General features: G+C 49.6%; 1 protein-coding gene across 5 annotated transcripts in view; it reads right to left on the minus strand.

Moving 5' to 3' along the window:
- The window catches only part of elf2a (E74-like factor 2a (ets domain transcription factor)), a 147,797-nt gene that overhangs the window by 64,994 nt on the left and 57,413 nt on the right, over positions 1-25,390 (minus strand). For 3 of the 5 annotated variants that reach the window (XM_072495579.1, XM_072495581.1, XM_072495580.1), the window contains exons 2-3: positions 24,184-24,562; positions 16,117-16,282 (exon numbers count right to left, since the gene is read on the minus strand). In XM_072495579.1, coding sequence (XP_072351680.1) covers positions 16,117-16,282; positions 24,184-24,261 — 244 coding nt within the window. In that variant the 5' untranslated portion in view covers positions 24,262-24,562. The remainder of the gene's footprint in view (positions 1-16,116; positions 16,283-24,183; positions 24,563-25,390) is intronic. The other 2 variants (XM_072495582.1, XM_072495583.1) reach the window with 2 other exon arrangements.

Genomic DNA, 25,390 nt, shown 5'->3' on the forward strand with positions numbered 1-25,390 from the left:
AGAGAGAGAGAGAGCGCGGCAGAGAGAGAGAGAGCGCGGCAGAGAGAGAGAGAGCGCGGCAGAGAGAGAGAGAGCGCGGCAGAGAGAGAGAGAGCGCGGCAGAGAGAGAGAGAGCGCGGCAGAGAGAGAGAGAGCGCGGCAGAGAGAGAGAGAGCGCGGCAGAGAGAGAGAGAGCGCGGGCAGAGAGAGAGAGAGCCGCGGCAGAGAGAGAGAGAGCGCGGCAGAGAGAGAGAGAGCGCGGCAGAGAGAGAGAGAGCGCGGCAGAGAGAGAGAGAGCGCGGCAGAGAGAGAGAGAGCGCGGCAGAGAGAGAGAGAGCGCGGCAGAGAGAGAGAGAGCGCGGCAGAGAGAGAGAGAGCGCGGCAGAGAGAGAGAGAGCGCGGCAGAGAGAGAGAGAGCGCGGCAGAGAGAGAGAGAGCGCGGCAGAGAGAGAGAGAGCGCGGCAGAGAGAGAGAGAGCGCGGCAGAGAGAGAGAGAGCGCGGCAGAGAGAGAGAGAGCGCGGCAGAGAGAGAGAGAGCGCGGCAGAGAGAGAGAGAGCGCGGCAGAGAGAGAGAGAGCGCGGCAGAGAGAGAGAGAGAGCGCGGCAGAGAGAGAGAGAGCGCGGCAGAGAGAGAGAGAGCGCGGCAGAGAGAGAGAGAGCGCGGCAGAGAGAGAGAGAGCGCGGCAGAGAGAGAGAGAGCGCGGCAGAGAGAGAGAGAGCGCGGCAGAGAGAGAGAGAGCGCGGCAGAGAGAGAGAGAGCGCGGCAGAGAGAGAGAGAGCGCGGCAGAGAGAGAGAGAGCGCGGCAGAGAGAGAGAGAGCGCGAGGCACAGAGAGAGAGCGCGAGGCACAGAGAGAGCGCGCGAGGCACAGAGAGAGCGCGCGAGACAGAGAGAGCGCGCGAGACAGAGAGAGCGCGCGAGACAGAGAGAGCGCGCGAGACAGAGAGAGCGCGCGAGACAGAGAGAGCGCGCGAGACAGAGAGAGCGCGCGAGACAGAGAGAGCGCGCGAGACAGAGAGAGCGCGCGAGACAGAGAGAGCGCGCGAGACAGAGAGCGCGCGAGACAGAGAGAGCGCGCGAGACAGAGAGAGCGCGCGAGACAGAGAGAGCGCGCGAGACAGAGAGAGCGCGCGAGACAGAGAGAGCGCGCGAGACAGAGAGAGCGCGCGAGACAGAGAGAGCGCGCGAGACAGAGAGAGCGCGCGAGACAGAGAGAGCGCGCGAGACAGAGAGAGCGCGCGAGACAGAGAGAGCGCGCGAGACAGAGAGAGCGCGCGAGACAGAGAGAGCGCGCGAGACAGAGAGAGCGCGCGAGACAGAGAGAGCGCGCGAGACAGAGAGAACGCGCGAGACAGAGAGAGCGCGCGAGACAGAGAGAGCGCGCGAGACAGAGAGAGCGCGCGAGACAGAGAGAGCGCGCGAGACAGAGAGAGCGCGCGAGACAGAGAGAGCGCGCGAGACAGAGAGAGCGCGCGAGACAGAGAGAGCGCGCGAGACAGAGAGAGCGCGCGAGACAGAGAGAGCGCGCGAGACAGAGAGAGCGCGCGAGACAGAGAGAGCGCGCGAGACAGAGAGAGCGCGCGAGACAGAGAGAGCGCGCGAGACAGAGAGAGCGCGCGAGACAGAGAGAGCGCGCGAGACAGAGAGAGCGCGCGAGACAGAGAGAGCGCGCGAGACAGAGAGAGCGCGCGAGACAGAGAGAGCGCGCGAGACAGAGAGAGCGCGCGAGACAGAGAGAGCGCGCGAGACAGAGAGAGCGCGCGAGACAGAGAGAGCGCGCGAGACAGAGAGAGCGCGCGAGACAGAGAGAGCGCGCGAGACAGAGAGAGCGCGCGAGACAGAGAGAGCGCGCGAGACAGAGAGAGCGCGCGAGACAGAGAGAGCGCGCGAGACAGAGAGAGCGCGCGAGACAGAGAGAGCGCGCGAGACAGAGAGAGCGCGCGAGACAGAGAGAGCGCGCGAGACAGAGAGAGCGCGCGAGACAGAGAGAGCGCGCGAGACAGAGAGAGCGCGCGAGACAGAGAGAGCGCGCGAGACAGAGAGAGCGCGCGAGACAGAGAGAGCGCGCGAGACAGAGAGAGCGCGCGAGACAGAGAGAGCGCGAGACAGAGAGAGCGCGAGACAGAGAGAGAGCGAGACAGAGAGAGAGCGAGACAGAGAGAGCGAGACAAAGAGCGAGCGAGACAAAGAGCGAGCGAGACAAAGAGCGAGCGAGACAAAGAGCGAGCGAGACAAAGAGCGAGAGACAGACAGAGAGAGACAGACACAGACAGAGAGAGAGAGACAGAGAGCCACAAACACACCAGTTGACTGCCATTTATTTACATATTCAATTATATGTCTTTCTTTATAACACAGACTTTTAACACGAGGGATCAGCCCTGTGGCTACTATTTGCAAAGTCTCTACTGCCTGAATGTCTCCCTTGTGCCTTAGTAACCAGAACTGAAAACAGTGCTCAAGGTGTGGTCTGACCAGCAGCATTGTACAGTTTGAACAAGATCCCTCTAATTTATGGTTTGGTTATGTAGTCCAACGTTTTATTAGCTTGTTGAGTGCTGCTCTGCATTGATTGCACATGTCAAGTCTATTAATACATCAGAGTCTCTTTGAATATTATCCTGAGCTTATTCAACACCATTTATTGAGTGTGTCACCTATTGTTTGTCATAATATGCACACATGCACATCATGAGGTAAAAGAAGGCAGTGACAGACACCCAGGTGAGCCAATCAACATACAGAACAGAACACCAGAGGGAGGCTTCCAACTATAAAACACACATCAGCACTCTACCTCTTTCCACTAGTGACAACTGTAGTGACAGTCAGGGTGTACAAATCATTCAACACCTTCTACACGTGGATCAGAGCTAGCCTGGTCTAGATCGTTAATGTTAGTTTACTTAGAGTAGTAGAGAGTCAACCCACAGGCAGCTGTGTGCTTAGTTACTGAAGTTCAATAAATCTTATTGAACCAACGCCTACATTTGGTGTATGCTTGATCATTTAACTGCATTGTGTTGCAGTCAGTGTTACCCCAGGGTGAATAACACGGCATGATACCAGGACTGGCTACTGCATCTAAGTAATTTACCTTCGAAAATTTATTGACAACCAGCAACTGCCTTCCAGCGGCATGGGAAAGACCCAGGCACTTCCACAGCTCCGGATCTCCGGGAACCTTGGCGCCAACTGGCGGGCCTTCAAGCAGAAATTCAGTCTATACCTTGAGGCTTCGGGCCTCGAAAGTGCGTCCGATGCCCGAAAAATGCGCTGCTACTGTCGACTGCGGGGGACCAGGCCATCCAAATCTTCAATTCGCTCACTTTTGCCGATGGTGAGGACAAGACCAAGTTCCAGACGTCTTAGCCAAATTCGGCAGTCACTGTGAGGTCGAGATGAACGAAAGCTTCGAGCGTTATGTCTTCCAGCAGCGCCTTCAGGGTAAGGATGAGCCTTTCCAGTCTTTTCTCACTCATTTTCGCATTCTAGCGCAATCCTGCAACTACGGTGACACCGCTGATTCCCTCATCAGGGATCAGATCGTGTTGGGCGTCCACTCCGTCACCCTGCGGGAGCAGCTCCTAAAAATTAAAAATATGACCCTGCCAGTGGCCATCGAGACATGCAAAGTCCACAAACAGGTGAAAGGTCGCTATTCCCGCCTTAAGTCGGCAGAGCAGGACCAACTTGCCTCCCACGAGGCCGAGAGTGTGCAGGCCATCGCCCGAATGCGGCGCCTGAGCATTGATGAAGGGGTCCCACGCATGCGCACCACGGTCGGGAGAACGAAGCGGTCGACGACTACACTGCGCAGGAGGCGAGCGGCGGCAGACCACACTGTGCAGGTGCGACGACGCACCGAGCGTCACGACATCGACGTGATGACGTGCTCCAACTGCGGCACCGCCCATTTAAAGCGGCAATGCCCTGCACGAGGCAGGCGATGTCTCAACTGCAAGAAGCTTGGCCATTATGCGGCTTTGTGCAGGTCTGCACCTCCGATAGGGGGCCAACGATCCCAGTTCCAGCGCAGACGCGTTCGAAGTTTGCAGCAAGGGCTGCTGGATTTGGAACTTTATCCCATCACGGATCCAGAGGACGACTGCCCGGAGTCCCCATATCGAGTGGGCATCATCACCATGCATGACAAGGCCTCCTCGCATTCAGCAACACACACATCCATCCTCAATGTGGATTATGCGGACGGGTGGCGTGCCACAGTACAAGTCAACTATTGTAGCATCCGGTTCAAGCTGGACACTGGTGCTTCGGCCAATCTACTATCCCAAGCAGATCTTGCTCGTATCCAAAGGCAGCCAACAATTCTTCCGCCGGCCTGCCAGTTGCTCGACTACAATGGAAATGCCATCACTGCGTTAGGGTCCTGTCACCTGCATGTATCCAACAAGGCCATCAAGGCCACTTTGCGGTTTGAGATCGTCAAGCCTGGCAAGGCTTCTCTGCTTGGTACCCATGCATGCAAGCTACTCCATCTCGTCCAGCGTATACATGCCATGTCCTCTGCCAACAGCACTCTTCAGGCCGACATTGAGGAGCCACTATTGCAATACCCGGATGTGTTCAGTGTGATGGGCACGCTGCCCTACCGCTATATAATTCTGCTCAGGCATGAGGCCACGCCTGTCATCCATGCGCCATGCCGGGTGTCGGCGCCCGTAAAAGACTGTCTGAAGGCGCAGCTGCAGGAGCTCCAAGATCAGGGAATAATATCCAAGGTGACGGAACCAACTGACTGGGTCAGCTCGATGGTCTGTGTCAAGAAGCCCTCTGGGGAACTGCACATTTGTATCGATCCCAAGGATCTGAACCGCAACATTACGAGGGAACACTACCCGATCCCGAAGCGTGAGGAGCTGACAAGTGAGGTGGCACATGCCAAATTCTTTACAAAGCTGTATGAATCGCGTGGCACAACTGGACGAGTCCAGCAGGAAGTTCTGCACGTTTAATACACCCTTTGGAAGATATTGCTACAACCGCATGCAGTTTGGTATCGTTTCGGCCTCCAAACTCTTTCATCGAATAATGGAGCAAATGCTAGTGGGCATTGACGGTGCGTGCGGGTTTATGTTGACAACGTCATCATATGGTCCACGACCCCGGAGGAACATATTTCTCGTCTGCAACAAGTCTTCAGGCGCATACATGCCAACAGCCTGAAATTAAATAAAACCAAATGCTCCTTTGGCATGTCGTCAATTAAGTTTCTGGGTGATCAGATCTCCCAGGAGGGCGAGCAACCAGACTGAGACAAAGTCAAGGCCATCAACACAATGAAGACCTCAGAGGACAAGAAGGCAGTCCTCCGCTTCCTGGGGATGGTAGATTTTGGGGGGGGGGGGGGGGTTCATTCCCAACCTCGCGTCACACACCACGGCCCTCAGGCAACTGGTGAAGAAGTCCACCACTTTCCAGTGGCTACCCGAACATCAAGCAGAGTGGCTCGAGTTGAAAGCGAAGCTAACCATCGCTCATGTTCTCGCTTTTTTTGACCCAGCGAGGGAGACTAAAATCCCCACAGACGCCAGCCAGGATGGCATTGGGGTGGTGCTCCTCCAGAAGGACGACACCTCGTTCTGGGCCCCAGTGGCCTACGCGTCAAGGGCCATGACCCCCACTGAGCAACGATATGCTCAAATAGAGAAAGAATGCCTGGGCCTTCTCACTGGCATCGTGAAATTCCACAATTATGTCTCTGGTCTCCCGACCTTTACAGTAGAGATAGACCACAGACCCCTGGTGCACATTATACACAAGGACTTAAATTACATGACACCCAGGCTCCAGCGCATTCTCCTTCGACTCCGCAGGTATGATTTTCAACTGGTTTATACACCTGTAAAGGAGCTAATCATCGCGGATGCCCTGCCGCGTGCCATCACCTAGTCATGTGAGCAGGTAGACTTCATACACAACATTGAGGCACAGGTGCAACTGTGTGCCAGCACCCTCCCGACATCCGACGAACGACTCGTCATCATTCGAGAAGAGACCGCCAAGGACCCTCTTCTGCAGCGGGTCATACAGCACCCCACGAATGGTTGGCAGAAAGGGCAATGCCCCCAATAGTATAAAGGTAAAGAATGACCCAACTGTTGTCGAGGGGATCCTCCTGAAATTGGATCGCATCGTCATCCCGCGCAGCCTCCAGAGCTTGGTGCTCACGCAGATACACAAGGGACACCTCGGTATTGAGAAGTGCAGGCGCAGGGCCTGGCAGGCTGTCTATTGGCCCGGCATCAATGAGGATATATCAAACATGGTCCTCAATTGCACGACCTGCCAGCGCTTCCAGCCTGCTCAGCCCAAAGAAACGTTCCAGCAGCACGAGATCATGACCTCTCCGTGGTCTATGGTCGGAGTTGACCTTTTTCAAGCTAACAGGCGTGACTATGTCCTGATAATTGATTACTTCTCCAGTTACCCCGACGTAGTGAAACTGTCTGACCCAACATCCAGGACTGTCATAAAGGCCTGCAAGGAGGCATTTGCCAGGAATGGAATCCCGCTCACGATTATGAGCGACAACGGTCTCTGTTTCTATAGCCAAGAATGGTCCAACTTCGCAAAGCAATACCACTTCCAGCTCATCACCTCGAGCCCGCATTACCGGCAATCTAATGGGAAGGTCGAAAAAGGGGCCCATATCGTGAAGCAGATGCTCTGTAAGGCTGTGGACTCAGCATCGGACTTTAATCTTGCTCTTCTGGCGTACAGGGCAACCCCTCTGTCCAACAGTAGGTCTCCGGCACAGCTCCTTATGAATTCTAACCTGCGGACGACTGGTCCGGCCATTCATGTACCTGACCTGGATCACCTTACAGTGCTGCAAAAGATGCAGCAGATCAGAACCCGGCAAAAGCTGACATACGCTGCTCATGCTGCTGATCTGCCCGTGCTCTCTCCAAAGGACGCTGTTCGCGTCAAGTTGCCTGGTGGAGGCTGGTCAGCTCCAGCTGTTGTTGTTCGCAGGCTGCTCCCAGGCCGTTTGTGGTTCACATGGCTGATGGATCTATTGTCAGGCGCAATAGAACCGCACTACGCAAACTTGTCTGCCCACCACCGGATCTCACGTTCCCAGATGTCATTCTGCCTTATCCGGACACCTCGCTCCATGGAGGCCACCAATCTGGCTGCATGCCAACCTGTCAAGACACCATCATCCCCGCCTCCACCACAGGCGGTCCACAAGAATCCGACGACAGCCCCAACGACTAGACTTATAAATACTTCCTTTGTATATATACTGTTATGTTTCTGCAAGCTAGACACCTTACATGTACAGATCCATTCACTCACCAATTGCTGTATACAGTTACTTCTGTAAATATGTCGTATATGCTCGAAGCAGCCGACAATTTTTTTTTTTTTAAAGGCGGGTGGGGGGGGGGGTGTCATAATATGCACCCATGCACATCAATCACCAGACAGAACACCAGAGGGGGGCTTCCAACTATAAAACACACATCAGCACTCTGCCTCTTTCCACTGGTGACAACTGTAGTGACAGTCAGGGTGTACAAATCATTCAACACCTTCTACACGTGGATCAGAGCTAGCCTGGGCTAGATAGTTAATGTTAGTTTACTTAGAGTAGTAGAGAGTCAACCCACAGGGAGCTGTGTGCTTCGTTACTGAAGTTCAATAAAACTTATTGAACCAACACCTACGTTTGGTGTATGCTTGATCATTTAACTGCATTGTGTTGCAGTCCGTGTTACCCCAGGGTGAATAACACAACATTGTTCACCTATACCTGCACAGTATTTACATTTATCTACATTAAATTTCTTCTACCGTGGTTCTGTCCCTCCACATATTTTGTCCGAACCATTCTGTCATTTCTGAGCTCCTGCCTTAGTTTCTGGTTTCCAAGTCTGAAGAGTCACATTGGAGTCTGACGGTTAACTCGGTTTCTCTCTCCACAGATGCTGCCAGACCTGCTGAGTATTTTCAGTACTTTCTGAAGTAATATTCTAACTGGCTGCAATACATGGCAGTGCTTTTGCTTAATACAATGTAGCCACTAAAAATGGCCAACTCCCGATGCAAAATGGCGAACGGCAAAGGCTGATGGGAAAGTCAGCTAACATGACAAAAACGAGCAGCTGCAGGTTGGCTGTGTACTTACCTCTGGAAAGGCCAGACACTATCGATACCAGCAACCATCAGCATAACAAAACAACAGCCATCTGCATACTAATGAGCAATCCCCGGGAACAATAAGCAACATTTAGACACACAAAGCAAAACCAGACTCTTCGGCGCCAGCAGGAGCCTACACAAAAGGAGGTGAACGAGCACCTCAAGACCGCCCATCGATCAGGGAACCGCTCCAGCATTGGAGAAAATCGAACCAAGTGATTGGGACAAAGTCCAATCACTTGGGACCAGGTACAGGGTTCGCCCCGAAAGGCGGGAAGCCCCTGGGGACTAAAAGAATTGAGCCCCAAGTTCAAATCGTTCTCTTCTTCAGCTCTTCACTCTTCAGCAGCTCCTCTTCCTGCCCGGATCATCCAGCAACAACGAACCAACATTGACCGTGACCGGAGCAGTGAAGATCGAACTCGTAAGTTTTAATTCAACGCTCGCTATGAGATAGGCGCTCCTAGCTACCAATCTGTACCAACTTCAAATCCCGCAGGCTCAGAACCCGAACAAAAGGCCATTTGTTCCACAAGGGAGGTCGATACGTGATGGTGAGTGGTAGGTTGCAGGGGACGGAGGTGGTACTGGTGAATGTATATGCCCCAAACTGGGACGATGCTGGATTCATGAAACGGATGTTGGGGCGTATTCCGGACCTGGAGGTAGGGAGTTTGATAATGGGTGGGGATTTTAACACGGTGCTGGACCCAGCATTAGATCGTTCCAGATCTAGGACGGGGAAAGAGGCCGGCTGCAGCCAAGGTGCTTAGGGGGTTTATGGATCAGATGGGGGGGGGGGGGGGGGGGGGGGGGGGGGAAGAGGAGGAGTAGATCAGTGGTGATTTGCCAGGCCTTTGGCCAGAGAACTTTCTTTTTTCTCCCACGTTCATAAGGCCTACTCCCGGATAGATTTTTTTGTTCTGGGAAGGGCATTGATCCCGAAAGTGGAGGGAACGGAGTATTCGGCCATAGCCATTTCAGACCATGCCCCGCACTGGGTGGAGCTGGAGCTGGGGGAGGAGAGGGACCAACGTCCGTTGTGGAGGTTGGATGTGGGACTGCTGGCAGATGAGAAAGTGTGCGGGAGTGTATTGAAAGGTATCTGGAGGCTAACGACAACGGGGGGGGGGGGGGGGGGGGGGGGGGGGGGGGGGGGGCGGCGGCGCAGGTGGGAGTAGTATGGGAGGCGCTGAAGGCGGTGGTCAGGGGAGAGTTTATCTCCATCAGGGCTCACAGGGTGAAGAGAGAGGGCAGGGAAAGGGAGAGGTTAGTGGGGGAGATTTTAAGGGTGGACAGGAGCTATGCAGAGGCTTCGGATGAGGGACTACTCAGGGAGAGACGAAGTCTCCAGACGGAGTTCGACCTGTTGACCACAGGGAAGGCAGAGGCACAGTGGAGGAAGGCACAGGGGGCGATATACGAATATGGGGAGAAGGCGAGCCGGATGCTGGCACACCAGCTCCGTAAGAGGATGGCAGCGAGGGAAATAGGTGGAGTCCAAGATGGCAGGGGAATTACGGTGTGGGGGGCAGGGAAAGTGAATGAGGCTTTTAAGGCCTTTTATGAGGAACTGTATAATTCCCAGCCCCCAGGGGGAAAAGAGGGGATGCGGCGATTCTTGGATCAGTTGAGGTTCCCGAGGGTGGAGGAGCAGGAGGTGGCTGGTTTGGGGGCGCCAATTGGGGTGGAGGAGCTGGTTAAAGGACTGGGGAGCATGCAGGCAGGGAAGGCCCCGGGGCCGGATGGGTTCCCGGTGGAGTTCTACAGGAAATATGTAGACCTGTTAGCCCCGTGGCTGGTAAGGACCTTCAATGAATCAAGGGAGGGGGGACCCTGCCCCCGACAACATCGGAGGCGACGATCTCTTTGATCTTGAAGCGGGATAAGGACCCACTGCAATGTGGGTCGTATAGACCGATCTCGCTCCTTAATGTAGACGCTAAGTTGCTGGCAAAAATGTTGGCCATGAGGATTGAGGACTGTGTCCCGGGGGTGATTCATGAGGACCAGATGGGATTCGTAAAGGGTAGGCAGTTAAATACTAATGTGCGAAGGCTCCTAAATGTGATAATGATGCCATCGTTGGAGGGAGAAGCGGAGATCGTGACAGCCATGGACGCGGAGAAGGCCTTTGATAGGGTAGAGTGGGAGTATCTCTGGAAAGTGTTGAGGAGGTTTGGGTTAAGCTCCTGTATAAAGCCCCGGTGGCTATTGTGGTCACGAATCGGCGGAGGTCGGAGTATTTCCGGCTTTATCGAGGGACGAGGCAGGGTTGCCCCATCCCCTCTGCTGTTCGCATTAGCAATTGAACCTTTGGCCATGACGTTAAGGGAGTCGGGGAAATGGAAGGGGGTGGTTCAAGGGGGAGAAGAACATAGAGTGTCGCTGTACGCAGACGACCTGTTTCTGTATGTGACGGATCCAGTGGAGGGGATGGTTGAGGTAATGCAGATCCTACGGGAGTTTGGAGACTTTTCGGGCTATAAGCTCAATGTGGGAAAGAGTGAGCTCTTTGTAATCCATCCGGGGGACCAGGGAAGAGGGATAGACGACCTACCGTTGAGGGGGGCGGAAAGGAGCTTTCGATACTTGGGGATTCAGGTAGCTAGGAGCTGGGGGGCACTGCACAAACTTATTTGTCGCGGTTGGTGGAACAGATGGAGGAGGATTTTAAAAGGTGGAACATGTTGCCACTCTCGCTGGCGGGTAGGGTACAGTCGGTTAAAATGGTGGCCCTCCCGAGATTTCTTTTTGTATTCCAATGCCTCCCAATTGTGATCACTAAGGCCTTTTTTAAGAGGGTAAGCAGGAGCATTATGGGATTTGTGTGGGCGAGCAAGACCCCAAGGGTAAGGAGGGGGTTCTTGGAGCGTAGCAGAGATAGAGGAGGGTTGGCGTTGCCGAATTTGGCTGGTTACTATTGGACAGCCAACGTGGCAATGATCCGTAAGTGGGTGATGGAGGGAGAGGGGGCGGCATGGAAGAGGTCGGAGATGGCGTCCTGCAAAGGACCAAGCCTGGGGGCGCTGGTGACGGCACCGCTGCCGCTCGTGCCGACAAGGTATACCACGAGCCCGGTGGCGGCGGCAACGCTAAGGATCTGGGGGCAGTGGAGACGGCACAGGGGTGCGACGGGAGCCTCGGTGTATCCCCGATTAGAGACAACCATCGGTTTGTCCCAGGAAGGATGGACGGGGGATTTCAGAGCTGGCATCGGGTAAGGATTAGACGAATGGGGGACCTGTTCATTGACGAGACGTTTGCGAGCTTAGGGGCGCTGGAGGAGAAGTTTGGGCTACACTCGGGAAACGCCTTCAGGTACATGCAAGTGAGGGCGTTTGTGAGGCAGCAGGTGAGGGAATTTACGCTACTCCCGGCACAGGGGATTCAAGACAGGGTGATTTCGAGCGTATGGGTTGGGGAGGGCAAGGTGTCGGCGATATACCAGGAGATGAAAGAAGAGGGGGAAGAGCTAGTAGAAGAGTTGAAGGGTAAAAGGGAGGAGGAGCTGGGGGAGGAGATCGAGGAAGGTCTGTGGGCTGATGCCCTAGGTAGGGTTAATTCCTCCTCCTTGTGTGCCAGGCTCAGCCTGATGCAATTTAAGGTGGTTCACAGAGCTCACTTGACGGGGGCGAGGTTGAGTAGGTTCTTTGGGGTAGAGGACAGATGTGGAAGGTGCTCAGGGAGCTCGGCGAACCATGTCCATATGTTTTGGTCATGCCCGGCACTGGAGGGGTTCTGGAGGGGAGTTGCGGGAATAGTATCTAAGGTGATGAAAGTCCGGGTCAAGCCAAGCTGGGGGCTAGCAATATTTGGAGTAGTGGACGAGCCGGGAGTGCAGGAGGCGAAAGAGGCTGGCATTCTGGCCTTTGCGTCCCTAGTAGCCCGACGAAGGATCTTGCTAATGTGGAAGGAGGCGAAGCCCCCCAGCGTGGAGGCCTGAATAAATGATATGGCTGGGTTTATCAAGTTTGCCTTGAGAGGGTCTGCACAGGGGTTCTACAGGCGGTGGCAACCGTCCGTAGACCATCTCGCGGAGCGTTAGAGGAAGATCGGACAGCAGCAACAGCAACCGGGGGGGGGGGGGGAGGAGACATCGGTTGAAGGGGGGAGGGGTTTCTGGGGGGCATTTGAGCAAGAGAACACATGGTAGGATCCGGAAACTGACATGTACGGGAAGAATCCACTGTACAAAGTTTTGTATCTTATTGAGTTGCCATGTTCATGTCTTGCCACGCGAGTTCTTTTTTCTTTTTTTTGTTACCAGGCCTCAGTGCTTACTTTAGGCAGGGGGACCTCCCCCAGACCAGCAGATCCTTTCACCCGCTGCCAGTATTCATCCTCCACCTTCCTTCCTCTTTGGCCTCGTAGTCATTCTTGATCTTTTCATTGAGAACTATTGGTGTGACATTGGCCACCTTAAATTTCTATGCCCTTCTCAGCCACTCTAATCAGTCTCCCTCTAAACTTGCTGCACTCCATTCTTTCAGGTCCAACCCTGGCATTATCAACCTGCTGACAAGGGTGCTGCTGCATCTGTCTGGCATACCAAGCTTTTTCTTGGAGAAGCTGAGCGTCCACTCTCAGATACATCTTTCTACCTCCCCCTGGACTGTGACCCCAACACTGAGCATCAAGCCGTCGTTTCTAGGAGTGTAACTGACTTCATCTTCCACAGCTTTCCACATCACAGACCCCAACAGCCCACTTCCACCTCCTTACCGAAATCCACAAACAGTACTGTCCCCGTCGACTCATCCTTTCACCCTGTCCCGGCCCAACTCAACTTATTTCTTCCCATCTTGGCTCTATTTGTTCTCCTCGTGTTCAGTCTCTTCCCTCCTGCAATTGTGATTCTGCTGATGTCCTACGTCATTTCAGCAATTTCCAGTTTCCTGGCATGAAATGACGGGCTCCTCGGCACTCGAACATACAATCCCTCCCTCTGCACCTCCATGCCCCACTCGGCTGCCCCACTCGGAATATCCGAGGACTCATTTCTTCCTTGAACAGAGGCCCAAACCGTCCCCGCCACCCTCCGCCGCTTAGCTGAGCTTGTTCTCTCACTGAACAATTTCTCCTTTAACTTGTCTTCGCGTTGTCCAAATAAAATGTTTGCTCATGGCCATCCCCACCCCCTCACCTGAAACTGGAAATATTAATCAATTTTGCTTCCAATTTCCACCCTTCTCTCACCTTCACATAACCCACGTCACTTCCCTTCCCTTGATTTCTGTCTCCATTTCTGGTGATAATCTATTTTCTAATATTCATTACAAGCCCACTGTCTCTCACATCTATGCCTTGACATTCAATGGTATTACCATTGTTGAATACCTCAGTATCAACATCTGGGGTGTTACACTGACCAACAGCTTAACTGGACCAGTCATACAAATATTGTGGCTACAAGAGCAGGTCAGAGGCTAGGAATCTCATGGTGAGTGACTCACCTCCCAACTCGCTAGAGTCTAAAAGGCACAAGTCAGGACTGTGATCAAACACTCTCCCCTTGCCTGGATGAGTGCAGTTCCAAGAATACTTTGGACGCTTGATACCATTGCGGACAAAGCACCCCACGTGATTCCAAACTACCATCCAGAAGGGAACCACCAGGAAGTTCTCCTCCAGTCACTTACCATCCTGACTTGGAAATATATCACCGTTCCTTCATCGTCACTGGGTCAAAATCCTGGAGCTCCCTCTCTAACAGCTCTGTGGGTGTACCTACATCACATGGACTACAGCGATTCAAGGAGGCAGATCACCGCCACATTCTCAAGGGCAATGAATGCTTGCCAAGCCAGCAAAGCCCACATCCCTGGAATTAATAAAAAAAGACTATACTTCCTCATAACCTGCTTCCAAAGGATTCCATTCCATTCTCCCAGTTTCTCCAGCACATATGTTTGGATGATGCTACTTTGCACAATGGCGCTTCAGACATTTCTTCCTTTTTCCTCAAATGAGGATTATCCAGCAATGTGGTTGACACATGGCCCTCAATGGTGTTCGACCCATTTCCCACACTTCTGCCCTCACCTCTTCCCCCTCCCTCCCAGAACCACAATGAGGATCCCCTGGTCTTCACTTTCCACTCCACCACCCGCTATATTCAGAAGACCATAGCTGTCATTTGCACCACCTCCAGTACGATGTCACCACCAAACACAGCTTCCCCTCCCACAGAAATATTCCAAAAAGGACCATTCCCTCTGCGACACCCTCTCATCTCTATCACCCCAAACACCTCATCCTCTTCCCATGCAATCGCTGGAGGTGCAACACTTGCCCCTTTACCTCCTCCCTCCTCAGTGTCAAAGGCCCCAAACACTCCTCCCAGATTAATCAGCGATTTACCTGGATTTCTTTCAATTTAGTAATATATTCACTGTTCACAATGCAGCCTCTTCTACACTGGGGAAACATAACTGAAACAGTTAAGGGTGACTGCGTTGCAGAACACCTCCACTCAATCCGCAAGCATAACCCCAACCGTCTAGTTGCCTGCCATTTTCATCCACCACCATGCTCATGCTCACATTTCTGTCCTCAGCCTGCTACAATGTTCCACTGAAACTCAACTCAGCCACGAGGACCAGCCCCTCATCTTCCAAGTCAGTACTTTACAGCCTTCTGGACTCAACAACTTCAGACCATGAACTCAGTCCTCCATTTTGTTTCATTTTTTGACCAAATGCCAGCCTGTATCTTGCTTTTATGTTTTGCATTCACTCAGTCCCCCGCACCTAGTTGGCCTAGAAGGCGGACTTTCATCTGTTTCCATAGCTAGTAGTTCCCAGAACAGGTTGCTAGTCTGTCGCCAGGGGCATATAGCTTGAGGGGCACCACTCCACATTACGTGTGGCTGACCAGGAGTCTCTCCTGCTCTTACCACCAACATTTCAAAGGATTTGCAGGTTGACACTCAACCTGTTTGACCAGCATTCGCACATAGCCGTCCTTTATTCTGCTACTAACATTTACAATGCTTCCCTTCTTTACTACAACCATTACCACTCTGATTGCCTTTTGTTCCATGATATCTTTGTCATTTAATCTCTCCTGTCCTCTAACCTATCCCTGGCCTTCCGTTTTGTTCTATCTGATCCTCCCCCACTTTTCCGAAGGCATTGAACCCGTCACATTTGTCTTCACGTCCGAAGCGGTGTCATATTAGACCCACAACGTTAACTCGGTTTCTCACTCCATAGATACTGCCAGGCCAGCCAAGTGTTTCCAGCACTTCCTGCTTTTATTTCCGATTTCCTGCATTCCCGGTATTTTGCTTTTAATATCGTCAACAAACGCAGCCCACTTGTTAAGGATGGCCATTTTGGTGCTCAGTAAACCGCAACACAGACAACCGCAGTAGTGCGCGGGTCAGAAAGTAGGAAAGGAGAAAATCAGAATGAAGAAAACAATATATTGATGTTCCAGAAGGTGGCAGGATGCCTATTCATAGCTGGGCAGCAGCTCTCTATAATCTATATGTTTAATAATCCCACAGGTCTCGGCATCCTTCTGCGAAATCCAATAGCAAAAGCCAGGTGTTTTCCTTCAAGGAGGGAAGGAAGAATTTCAAAAAGAAAAAAACAACGTGGGGGGGAGGAATCACCTTGACCTACCCATTCACTTACCTCCAGTTTCTCGTCTCTTCAACACACTGGAAGGCAGACACATCTCAGAAAGATAATTTAAGACTATTAAAGATCCGCACCCTGCACAGAAGGTTTAAGATTATTTTATCATCAGCTCATGCTGAATGCGCAATGATACATCGGTTAACTATCAACGTCATTATTTTTAAGCATCTCCCCATTAAAACATAACAGTTGTGCAAATGTAAGCACATTCACTAATTTCCTTTCCCTCCGCGGTGCTGTTGCAGGATCGTCAGGATTTCAGGATCAATTGTGAGTGAATTTTCTCCCCCCCCGCCCCCATTCTTACAACTCTTACCCGTTTCCGAAGAGTCAGTCTCAATTTCCTGCTCTTCTGCAACATCTTGCATCAAATAAGTTTCATCATCATAGACCAATATCTGTGCTGCGTAGACCTGGTCAAGCCTGGCACTGGGAACTGGCTCCACGATCACTGCAGGGTAGCCTGTACCCATCTCTGCCTCCTGCAGGGCAAAGTAGCACAAAACACGAGAGGAATTGTAAAAACGCATAAATATAAACAGGCTGCTCATTACAGTAATGTTCTGTTTTAAATTACACCGGTGTTGGGTTGTTCGCACTCGATCACTGGACAGAATGGCAGCAGGGAATGCAGTGCTCCCAAGTTGAATAACCTGGAAAGACTTACTCAGACACAAGATAGCCAAGAAGTTGTTGGCAGCTCTGGAAAGGCACCTCGAAAGGAGTTAGCATTTCAAGAGAAGGCACAGAAATGGGTTCCAAAGGGAAAAGGGTAAGTCTCCCCCTGACTATGAAAGATTAGGAGCATGTTGCAATAGCAGATCCACCAAACTTCTCTTTTTTTTTTTACTTTACTATGTTGTAACCCATTTACTTTCAGGTCACCAAAATGGTGTGTTCACCCGAGATTCTTGACTTGGCCAAATTTACAAGGCAATTCGGACTTGGCTTTAGGAATGTGTTACATTCATCTATAATACATTCTGTTTCCTACACAATTCAGAACTAATTTTGTAACCTGACAATCAAAAGGTCCTGTGACAAATATTTGGAACGGCACAGCACCTCCAAAAAATGGTTTTTAAACCACTGTTTTAGGTCTGCAATATTAATTTGATATTCTGGTTATACATCTCCAGTGTGTGCCACTGCTTGAGAATGAGACAGACCTTCAAAAACCTCCCTACGAGAGTGCAGTGCTGATCCCCAATTACCAAATGCAAACAAGCCACAGCAATGTTGGATAAGGCAACCATTTCCTTCCAAGCCTGTCTGCTCAAGGATCGGCAGAGGCCTAGCTGCAGGCCAACTGCCTGCATGCGACTGCTGATGGGGTGGAGCCTAGAGAGAAAATAACCACATTCATATCCTCAAGACGTTTCTACAAATAACTGGCTTGCTGGTGGCATGGTGTCAAACCAGGGACTACATCCTCATCTCTGGTATGAGAAGAGCTCTAGAAAGAAGCACAACAATTATTGCACACATTGGCATTTTGCAAGAGACCTCCTCATCCAAGTGGCTCAGTACAACACCAGGCTGTGTTAACCTGAACTGAGCCATCCAGGGAGTTTTTACGGTGATGATAACGCAGCGGCAATAACACAGGCCAAGTAATTCAAAGGCCCCGACTAATTCTCAGCTTGTGGTATTTAAACTCAGTTCGTAAATCTGGAATATGAAGATGGTCTCAGAAATGGGGACCACGCCAACCTCTAGTTCACCAATGTCCTTTATAGAACGAAGTCTGCCTGGTCTGGTCTACATGTGACACCAGACCCACAGCAATGCGGGTGACTCTTAAACAGCCCTCTGAAACGGCCCAGCAAGTCACTCAATTCAAGGGCAATTAGGAATGGGCAACAAATGCTGGCCTTGGCAGCAATGCACACATCCCAAAGAAATAAATAAAGCAAACATATAAATCATGAACACTGACACAGTGCAAACAAATACAAATTATTTGTACAATGGAAGGTTCACAGTGTACGTTGCGTAAACATTCATAAGGTCTGGTGGATCACAACAACCCAGAATATATTGCGCCAAAAATTAAATTCAGATTTTAGTAAACCAAAACATTGGTCCCATTTGAAGGCACCCTGCAGCTCGTACAATGTACAACTGCGTCATCATCGAACTCGGTAGCTTGTCGGGCCATTTCAGAGCGCAGTTAAGGGTAAGCAACATTGCTGTGGGTCAGGAGTCGCATGGAGGACAGACCAGGTAAGAATGGCAGATCAAAGGACATCACGCATCCACACAATGTTCACAAAGAAAAAATGTATTCTTAGCTGATGTACGACATACTTAGTACAGTAGAACATAAAGGAATAGAAAATGCTAAACATTCATGGTCCTGGGTTAAAGGTCAGCGAGGAGGGCTACCCGTCTGCATTGGGACACACAGTATACTCTGACGAAGCAAATACTACCAATAAAAACAGGCCCAATGTTCAGCAATCTTGCATAAATGGCAATTTGTTATGACACTGATAGTAAAAATAAACAAGATTCAATTTATAGAAATAAACAGAAAACTAAGGCTGGACCAACAGGATCAGAAATAACAGCAGTCAAGGTTTATTTTCTGTAGATAACTTCTTTAACAAAAAATAAATCACATTGGTATTTATCTTCTGTTTGTTGAACTGGGACATTAAAGCAGAAAATGTCTCATTTATGTTTGCGGATCACATGTTTTCATTGACTGTCTGGGTACAAGATAGAATTAATACCCAGTGAAAACTCTGACACATTGGCAATTCTGAGCAGGGCCCTTCGTCAAGGGACGCAGGCTCGGGCGAGTTGGAGGAAGTCATTTGTCAAATCTGTCGGAAATCCTGACAGTTCACTTGAAGCCGTGCCTCTTACAACAGTGCAAATCGGGAGGTGATGAGTTTTTCCAGTCCCGAGTTGTTGGAATGTGCCGAGGGTCGGGAAAAGGGAAGTGATTAATCAGGTCCAGATAAAACTTGGAAGGTTTTTATGCTTTAGCGGGAAGAAATTGTTGTTCCAAGGTCACAGGTTGTGCCGCATGCAGTCCCATAGTTTCCAAAGGGAACCTGGGCACTCAAAGGAAGCTCTTCCTAGACTTTGAATTTTCATAACTCCCCTATTACAGCCCTTTTACCCACCCATGTAGCAAAAAAACAATCAAACTGCTGACAGAGGTTACTGAACAACATTCCAGCTGCTAGGTTTTCTATAAGAGAGTCATAATTATTATAATATAATAATCTTTATTATCACAAGTTAACACTGCAATGAAGTTATTGTGAAAAGCCCCTAGTCGACACATTCCGGCGCCTGTTCGGGTACACAGAGGGAGAATTCAGAATGTCCAAATTACCTAACAGCACGTCTTTCGGGACTTGTGGGAAGAAACCGGAGCACCCGGAGGAAACCCAGGCAGATATGGGGAAAACGTGCAGACTCCGCGCACAGTGACCCAAGCCGGGAATTGAACCTGCGACCCTGGCACTGTGAAGCAACAGTGCTAACCACTGTGCTACCATGCCACCCCCTCCATGAACTCTCCAATGGTTACCCCATCTCCTTTTCACTGACAACATTTTCAAATAACCAAGACTAAAACGGAAATCGATTTGAAAAATCTGTTGTTTTGACCCGTGACAAATTCTGGAACTGTGGTGGGAGAAATCAAAACATTTTCGCACAACGAGTGGCTTGGGTTTCGATTGCACTGCCTGGAAGTGGAGGCAGCTTCAATTGAGGAATTCAAGAGGGCATTAGATGGTTACTTGAATAGAAACAAGGTGCAGGGGTACAGGGAAAAGGCAGGGGAATGACACAAAGTCACGAGGCTCGTTTGGAGAACTGGAGCAGACACAGTGGGCCTCTTTCTGCACCTTAACAATTCTGTTGAACACTCCCTGGCTTAACTCTTCATTTTATTAGGGAAGGAGTGCAACATATCCATGGGGGTTATGTAAATAATGGGAGGAGATCTCTTGAAGCACTTGGGTCTGCCTTTTATTGTTATTAATGATACCAGTCTGTTTAGAGAGTGACGATAGTGGTGCCTCTGCCAAATGCGGATAAGCCCAGTGCTCAAAAAATAAAACAATTCCACTGAGCAGTAATGAGTCACATGAGCTCAAGGCGTTAATATAGATTTGAATGACACACCACACATTAAATGCAGGAGGGTGAATTACAAGCACTGGGCGCACATGATAATTAAACATGGCTAGGTTGAAATCTAAAAGCACATTTTTAAAGAAACATTTCCTTCTCACGAATAACGTGAATTTTATTATAAACACTGCAAAATATTCAGTTTTGTGAAAAATTCTAAATGTGGATTTGCACACATTATAACCACTGTCCAGAAGTATTTTAGAATGAATCGGGTATTGTGTCATTCATTATTGAATGGTTTCTTGAATCACCTCAGGCATTAACCAATGTAACAACAACTATCTTTGTAACATTACGCATGCAGAGAAAGACGCCACAAATGCGAGTCAAGGGGGAGAAGGAAAAGGCAGCTGTCTGTCTTCGATTTTGGACACAAAATAGTCCATACTTCTATGTTTGAGGTCTTGTTGTTCGGCACCAGGATTGAAGAGAATGGAATTTGAACCCCGAGTCCATCACACTCCATGGCTATTGGTGGCCAACAGACAGAAGTCTACCCATGGAATCCTCAATGTCCAGCAGCAACTGGAATTAATCATGAGCTCGCGGCTACCCAATAGGGGTAGCCGTGTGGCGGCACGGTGGCACAGCGGTTAGCACTGCTGCCTCACAGCTCCAGGGATCCGGGTTCGTCTGATCTTGGGTGACTGTCTGTGTGGAGTTGCCACTTTCTCCTCGTGTCTGCGTGGGTTTCCTCTGGGAGCTCCGGTTTCCTCCCACAGTCCAAAGATGTGCAGGTTAGGTGGATTGGATATGCTAAATTGTCCCTTAGTGTCCAAAAGGTTAGGTGGGGTTACAGGGATAGGGCGGGGGAGTGGACCTGGGTAGGGTGCTCTTTCAGAGGGTTGGTGCAGACTCGATGGGCCAAATGGCCTCCTTCTGCTCTGTAGGTATTCTAAGATAGCTACGTGGAAGACAACAGTAAGGATGCTGCTCGAAGGATACAGCAACCACTGCAGGAAAGCATACAAAGTGGGCATCAATCGGACAGCCCCGCCCCTCTGCAAAATCCCGACACACCCTAGTACTTTATAGACACACACAGGAATGGCATTCCTCCACTATTCAGTGCTATGGCGATGACTACAACTTGTTTGTATTTTGCTGCAAAAAGTTTCAAGTCAATAACCCCTCAGCTACAATGTGTTCTGTTCTATCCGGCAGGAAGTGGAAGGCGCAGACGCACACATTACCTCCTCCAGCCCCCTGTCGAAACAATCGTCAGGAGGAGGAAAATTTGAAATTCTAAATGGTTTCACAACACATTTCATTCCCATTGCATGTTAACTGTTGATGTACATTAACACGAGTTTCATTCAAATTCTTCATCACCCTCCAATATACATCATAATGCAAAATCGATCACTAAACCATGCACCCAACATGTACAGGAGTGCTGTTCAAGGGGATAATGGAATTTTGATTATCTGCTGCAATGGAGGTCCCTCACCCCCCTTTCCCTTACCTCAAGACACTGCTTGATTAGGGATAGTCAGCACGGATTTGTGAGGGGTAGGTCTTGCCTTACAAATCTTATTGAATTCTTTGAGGAGGTGACCAAGCATGTGGATGAAGGTAAAGCAGTGGATGTAGTGTACATGGATTTTAGTAAGGCATTTGATAAGGTTCCCCATGGTAGGCTTCTGCAGAAAGTAAGGAGGCATGGGATAGTGGGAAATTTGGCCAGTTGGATAACGAACTGGCTAACCGATAGAAGTCAGAGAGTGGTGGTGGATGGCAAATATTCAGCCTGGATCCCCGTTACCAGTGGTGTACCGCAGGGATCAGTTCTGGGTCCTCTGCTGTTTGTGATTTTCATTAATGACTTGGATGAGGGAGTTGAAGGGTGGGTCAGTAAATTTGCAGACGATACGAAGATTGGTGGAGTTGTGGATAGTAAGGAGGGCTGTTGTCGGCTGCAAAGAGACATAGATAGGATGCAGAGCTGGGCTGAGAAGTGGCAGATGGAGTTTAACCCTGAAAAGTGTGAGGTTGTCCATTTTGGAAGGACAAATATGAATGCGGAATACAGGGTTAACGGTAGAGTTCTTGGCATTGTGGAGGAGCAGAGAGATCTTGGGGTCTATGTTCATACATCTTTGAAAGTTGCCACTCAAGTGGATAGAGCTGTGAAGAAGGCCTATGGTGTGCTCGCGTTCATTAACAGAGGGATTGAATTTAAGAGCCGTGAGGTGATGATGCAGCTGTACAAAACTTTGGTAAGGCCACATTTGGAGTACTGTGTACAGTTCTGGTCGCCTCATTTTAGGAAGGATGTGGAAGCTCTGGAAAAGGTGCAAAGAAGATTTACCAGGATGTTGCCTGGAATGGAGAGTAGGTCTTACGAGGAAAGGTTGAGGGTGCTAGGCCTTTTCTCATTAGAGCGGAGAAGGATGAGGGGCGACTTGATAGAGGTTTATAAGATGATCAGGGGAATAGATAGAGTAGACAGTCAGAGACTTTTTCCCCAGGTGGATCAAACCATTACAAGGGGACATAAATTTAAGGTGAAAGGTGGAAGATATAGGAGGGATATCAGAGGTAGGTTCTTTACCCAGAGAGTAGTGGGTGCATGGAATGCACTGCCTGTGGAAGTAGTTGAGTCGGAAACATTAGGGACCTTCAAGCAGCTGTTGGATAGGTACATGGATTACAGGAAAATTATATAGTGTAGATTTATTTGTTCTCAAGGGCAGCACGGTAGCATTGTGGATAGCACAATTGCTTCACAGATCCATGGTCCCAGGTTCGATTCCGGCTTGGGTCATTGTCTGTGCGGAGTCTGCACGTCCTCCCAGTGTCTGCGTGGGTTTCCCCCGGGTGCTCCGGTTTCCTCCCACAGTCCAAAGATGTGCGGGTTAGGTGAATTGGCTAATGATAAATTGCCCTTGGTGTTGGGTGGAGGTGTTGAGTTTGGGCAGGGTGCTCTTTCCAAGAGATGGTGCAGACTCAAAGGGCCGAATGGCCTCCTTCTGCACTGTAAATTCAATGATAATCTATGATTAATCTAGGACAAAGGTTCGGCACAACATCGTGGGCCGAAGGGCCTGTTCTGTGCTGTATTTTCTATGTTCTATGTTCTCACTGGTATCAATGACTAGCAGTAATCACGTCTGCTCCTGCCACATAGACTGACAATGAACTTTACAACTAAAGCATTCAGAACAGCCAATTGGCACACCAGGATCCACAACCTCCAAGTGAAACAATAACGCGTTAATCATTCTGTTGGCGTTGGTTGAGGAATGCTGGCTCTTTGAGTAGTACCACAGGATCAAAGTAAAGATGGAGATTTAATGTTGCATCCAAACGGCTGTGACTCGACCAACGGAGCTCTTCCTCAGTATTTCAATGCAATGCCAGGTTAGGTTACATGCTCAAGTCCTGGAGTGAGGCTGAAACCCAAAAACCTTCGGACTTAAGAGGCAAGTGAGTTGCTTATGATTATTCTACATCGATAGGGAGTTCCAGGATTTTACCCCAGTGATGATGAAAGAATGGTGGCATATGTCCAATTAGGATGGTTTGTGACTTGCGCAGAAACTTGGATGATGGAGTCACTCTGCATCTGGTGCTCTGGTCAAAGTGTCACCTTGGTAATGGAGATTACCTAATCAAGTCCTCTGCATGTTCAAATGAGACCCGTTACAAGTCAGAGTTTCACAGGGAAATATTCATCACAAACTGTCAGCAAATCAGACTTTGAAAGCTCTCATAAGCTCAGACTCCTGCTGTAACCGATAAACGTAAATTTAAACATCAAAGCTCCGACAATGAGTAAATTCTGCTGGTTGCTGCAAAACCAGATACCTAGTTTGACCAACAACCCACTGTCCACGCAAAATCAACTGAAAAGCTTCAACTCGATTTAAACTAGTTTGGGGGGAAAAATTAAGCCTCAACCCCCATAAAGATTCTGGTGGAGAATAGCAGTGTGAATAAATTCAGTCAGCTCTGTACACTGTTCCATACAGAGCTAACACGTGAGGAAAGTGAGCAGTTGGTGTACTCAGGCACACACATTACAAAAGGCACACAAGTTACATTGTGAAGCAAAACAGTTTTGACTTGATGAACTCTATATAAGGCATACAATATTTCAGAAATACAAATAAGTCCGGAACAATGTTGTAAAAGGTAGCATATACGTAATAGCCAAATAGGACAGAAGCATGATATTTGTCAAAAACAGAAAGAGGGGGAATGCCCCTTGGCTGACCTGTTGCTGATGGTTCTCCATTCCATTACTGGTAAAGTCAAACACCAGGCCTCCACTATCCACCACCACTGATGTCATAGCACATTCCCCAGGGCCTCTATGGGTGCTGTAAACAAACCTTCCTCACAGAACAGTGTGCTGCACTCTGTGTGCCAAAACTAAAAAGACCCTTTCCCTTTGGACACATATAGAATCATACAGCACTTAACAGAAGAAGTGTTCTTCAAAACCTAGCACACACACACACACAGAAAGATTGTGCAGCACAGAAATAAGTCCCCCCGGAGCACCTTTCCTTTCTGGATCCCACTTTCTCAGCTTATGAATTGAGGAAAATGTCATTCCAGTTAAGCGAACCTCTGCGAAAGGTACCTGGTACCTGCAAAAGAACAAGAAAAGTGGGTTCATTTAGTCTGCTTTCGAAGGCCACAAAGGAAGTAAAAGCATATTACGTTTCTAATGTCATACTTTTGAAATTTGATGTTCTTATGGCAATAAGACTGGAAACATGCATAACTCGACACTTCATGTATCTTTACTTATACATAAAAAAATAAAAAATCGGTATTGTTGAGTGTTGTTGAAATTTCTTGCCAAGTTTTGTGAAACACTAGTTATACTTATATTTTAACTTATTTTTTTAACTGAAGAACAACAGAGGGCACCAGTGAGTAGCGTGCCCACAGGTCACTGAAACATTACAACAAGCTCTGCACAGAAAGGGCTTTAAGGATTATTCAGATCAGATAATTGATGGGAGTTGTTCCACTTCATCAACGCTATTTAACACACAGTTAAACTTCAGTGGTGCTGAAGATTAATACACTCACTGCTGTTATAAAAAATACAGCCCAAAGTTAGGGAGTCACCATAAATTAGTTCTGCACAGTCAAATGTTATCATTTCTCTCTTATTTTTATTCTTTCGCAGGATACGAGTGTCACTAACTTGGGCAGCATTTTTTATTGCCTATCCCTAATTGCCCTTGAAAAGGTGGTGGTGAGCTGCCTTCTTGAGCTGCTACAGTCCACATGAAGGTATACCCACAGTGCTATTAGGGAGGGAGTTCCAGGATATCGATCCAGCAACAGAAAATGATCAGTGATACCATTCCAAATCGAGATGGTGCTAGGCCTGGAGGGGAACTTGCAGATGGTGGGGTTCCCTTGCATCTGTTGCCCTCGTCCTTCTAGACGGTAGTGGTTGT

Source organism: Scyliorhinus torazame, chromosome 3 (genome assembly GCF_047496885.1).
Source record: "Scyliorhinus torazame isolate Kashiwa2021f chromosome 3, sScyTor2.1, whole genome shotgun sequence".
Lineage (NCBI taxonomy): Eukaryota > Metazoa > Chordata > Chondrichthyes > Carcharhiniformes > Scyliorhinidae > Scyliorhinus > Scyliorhinus torazame.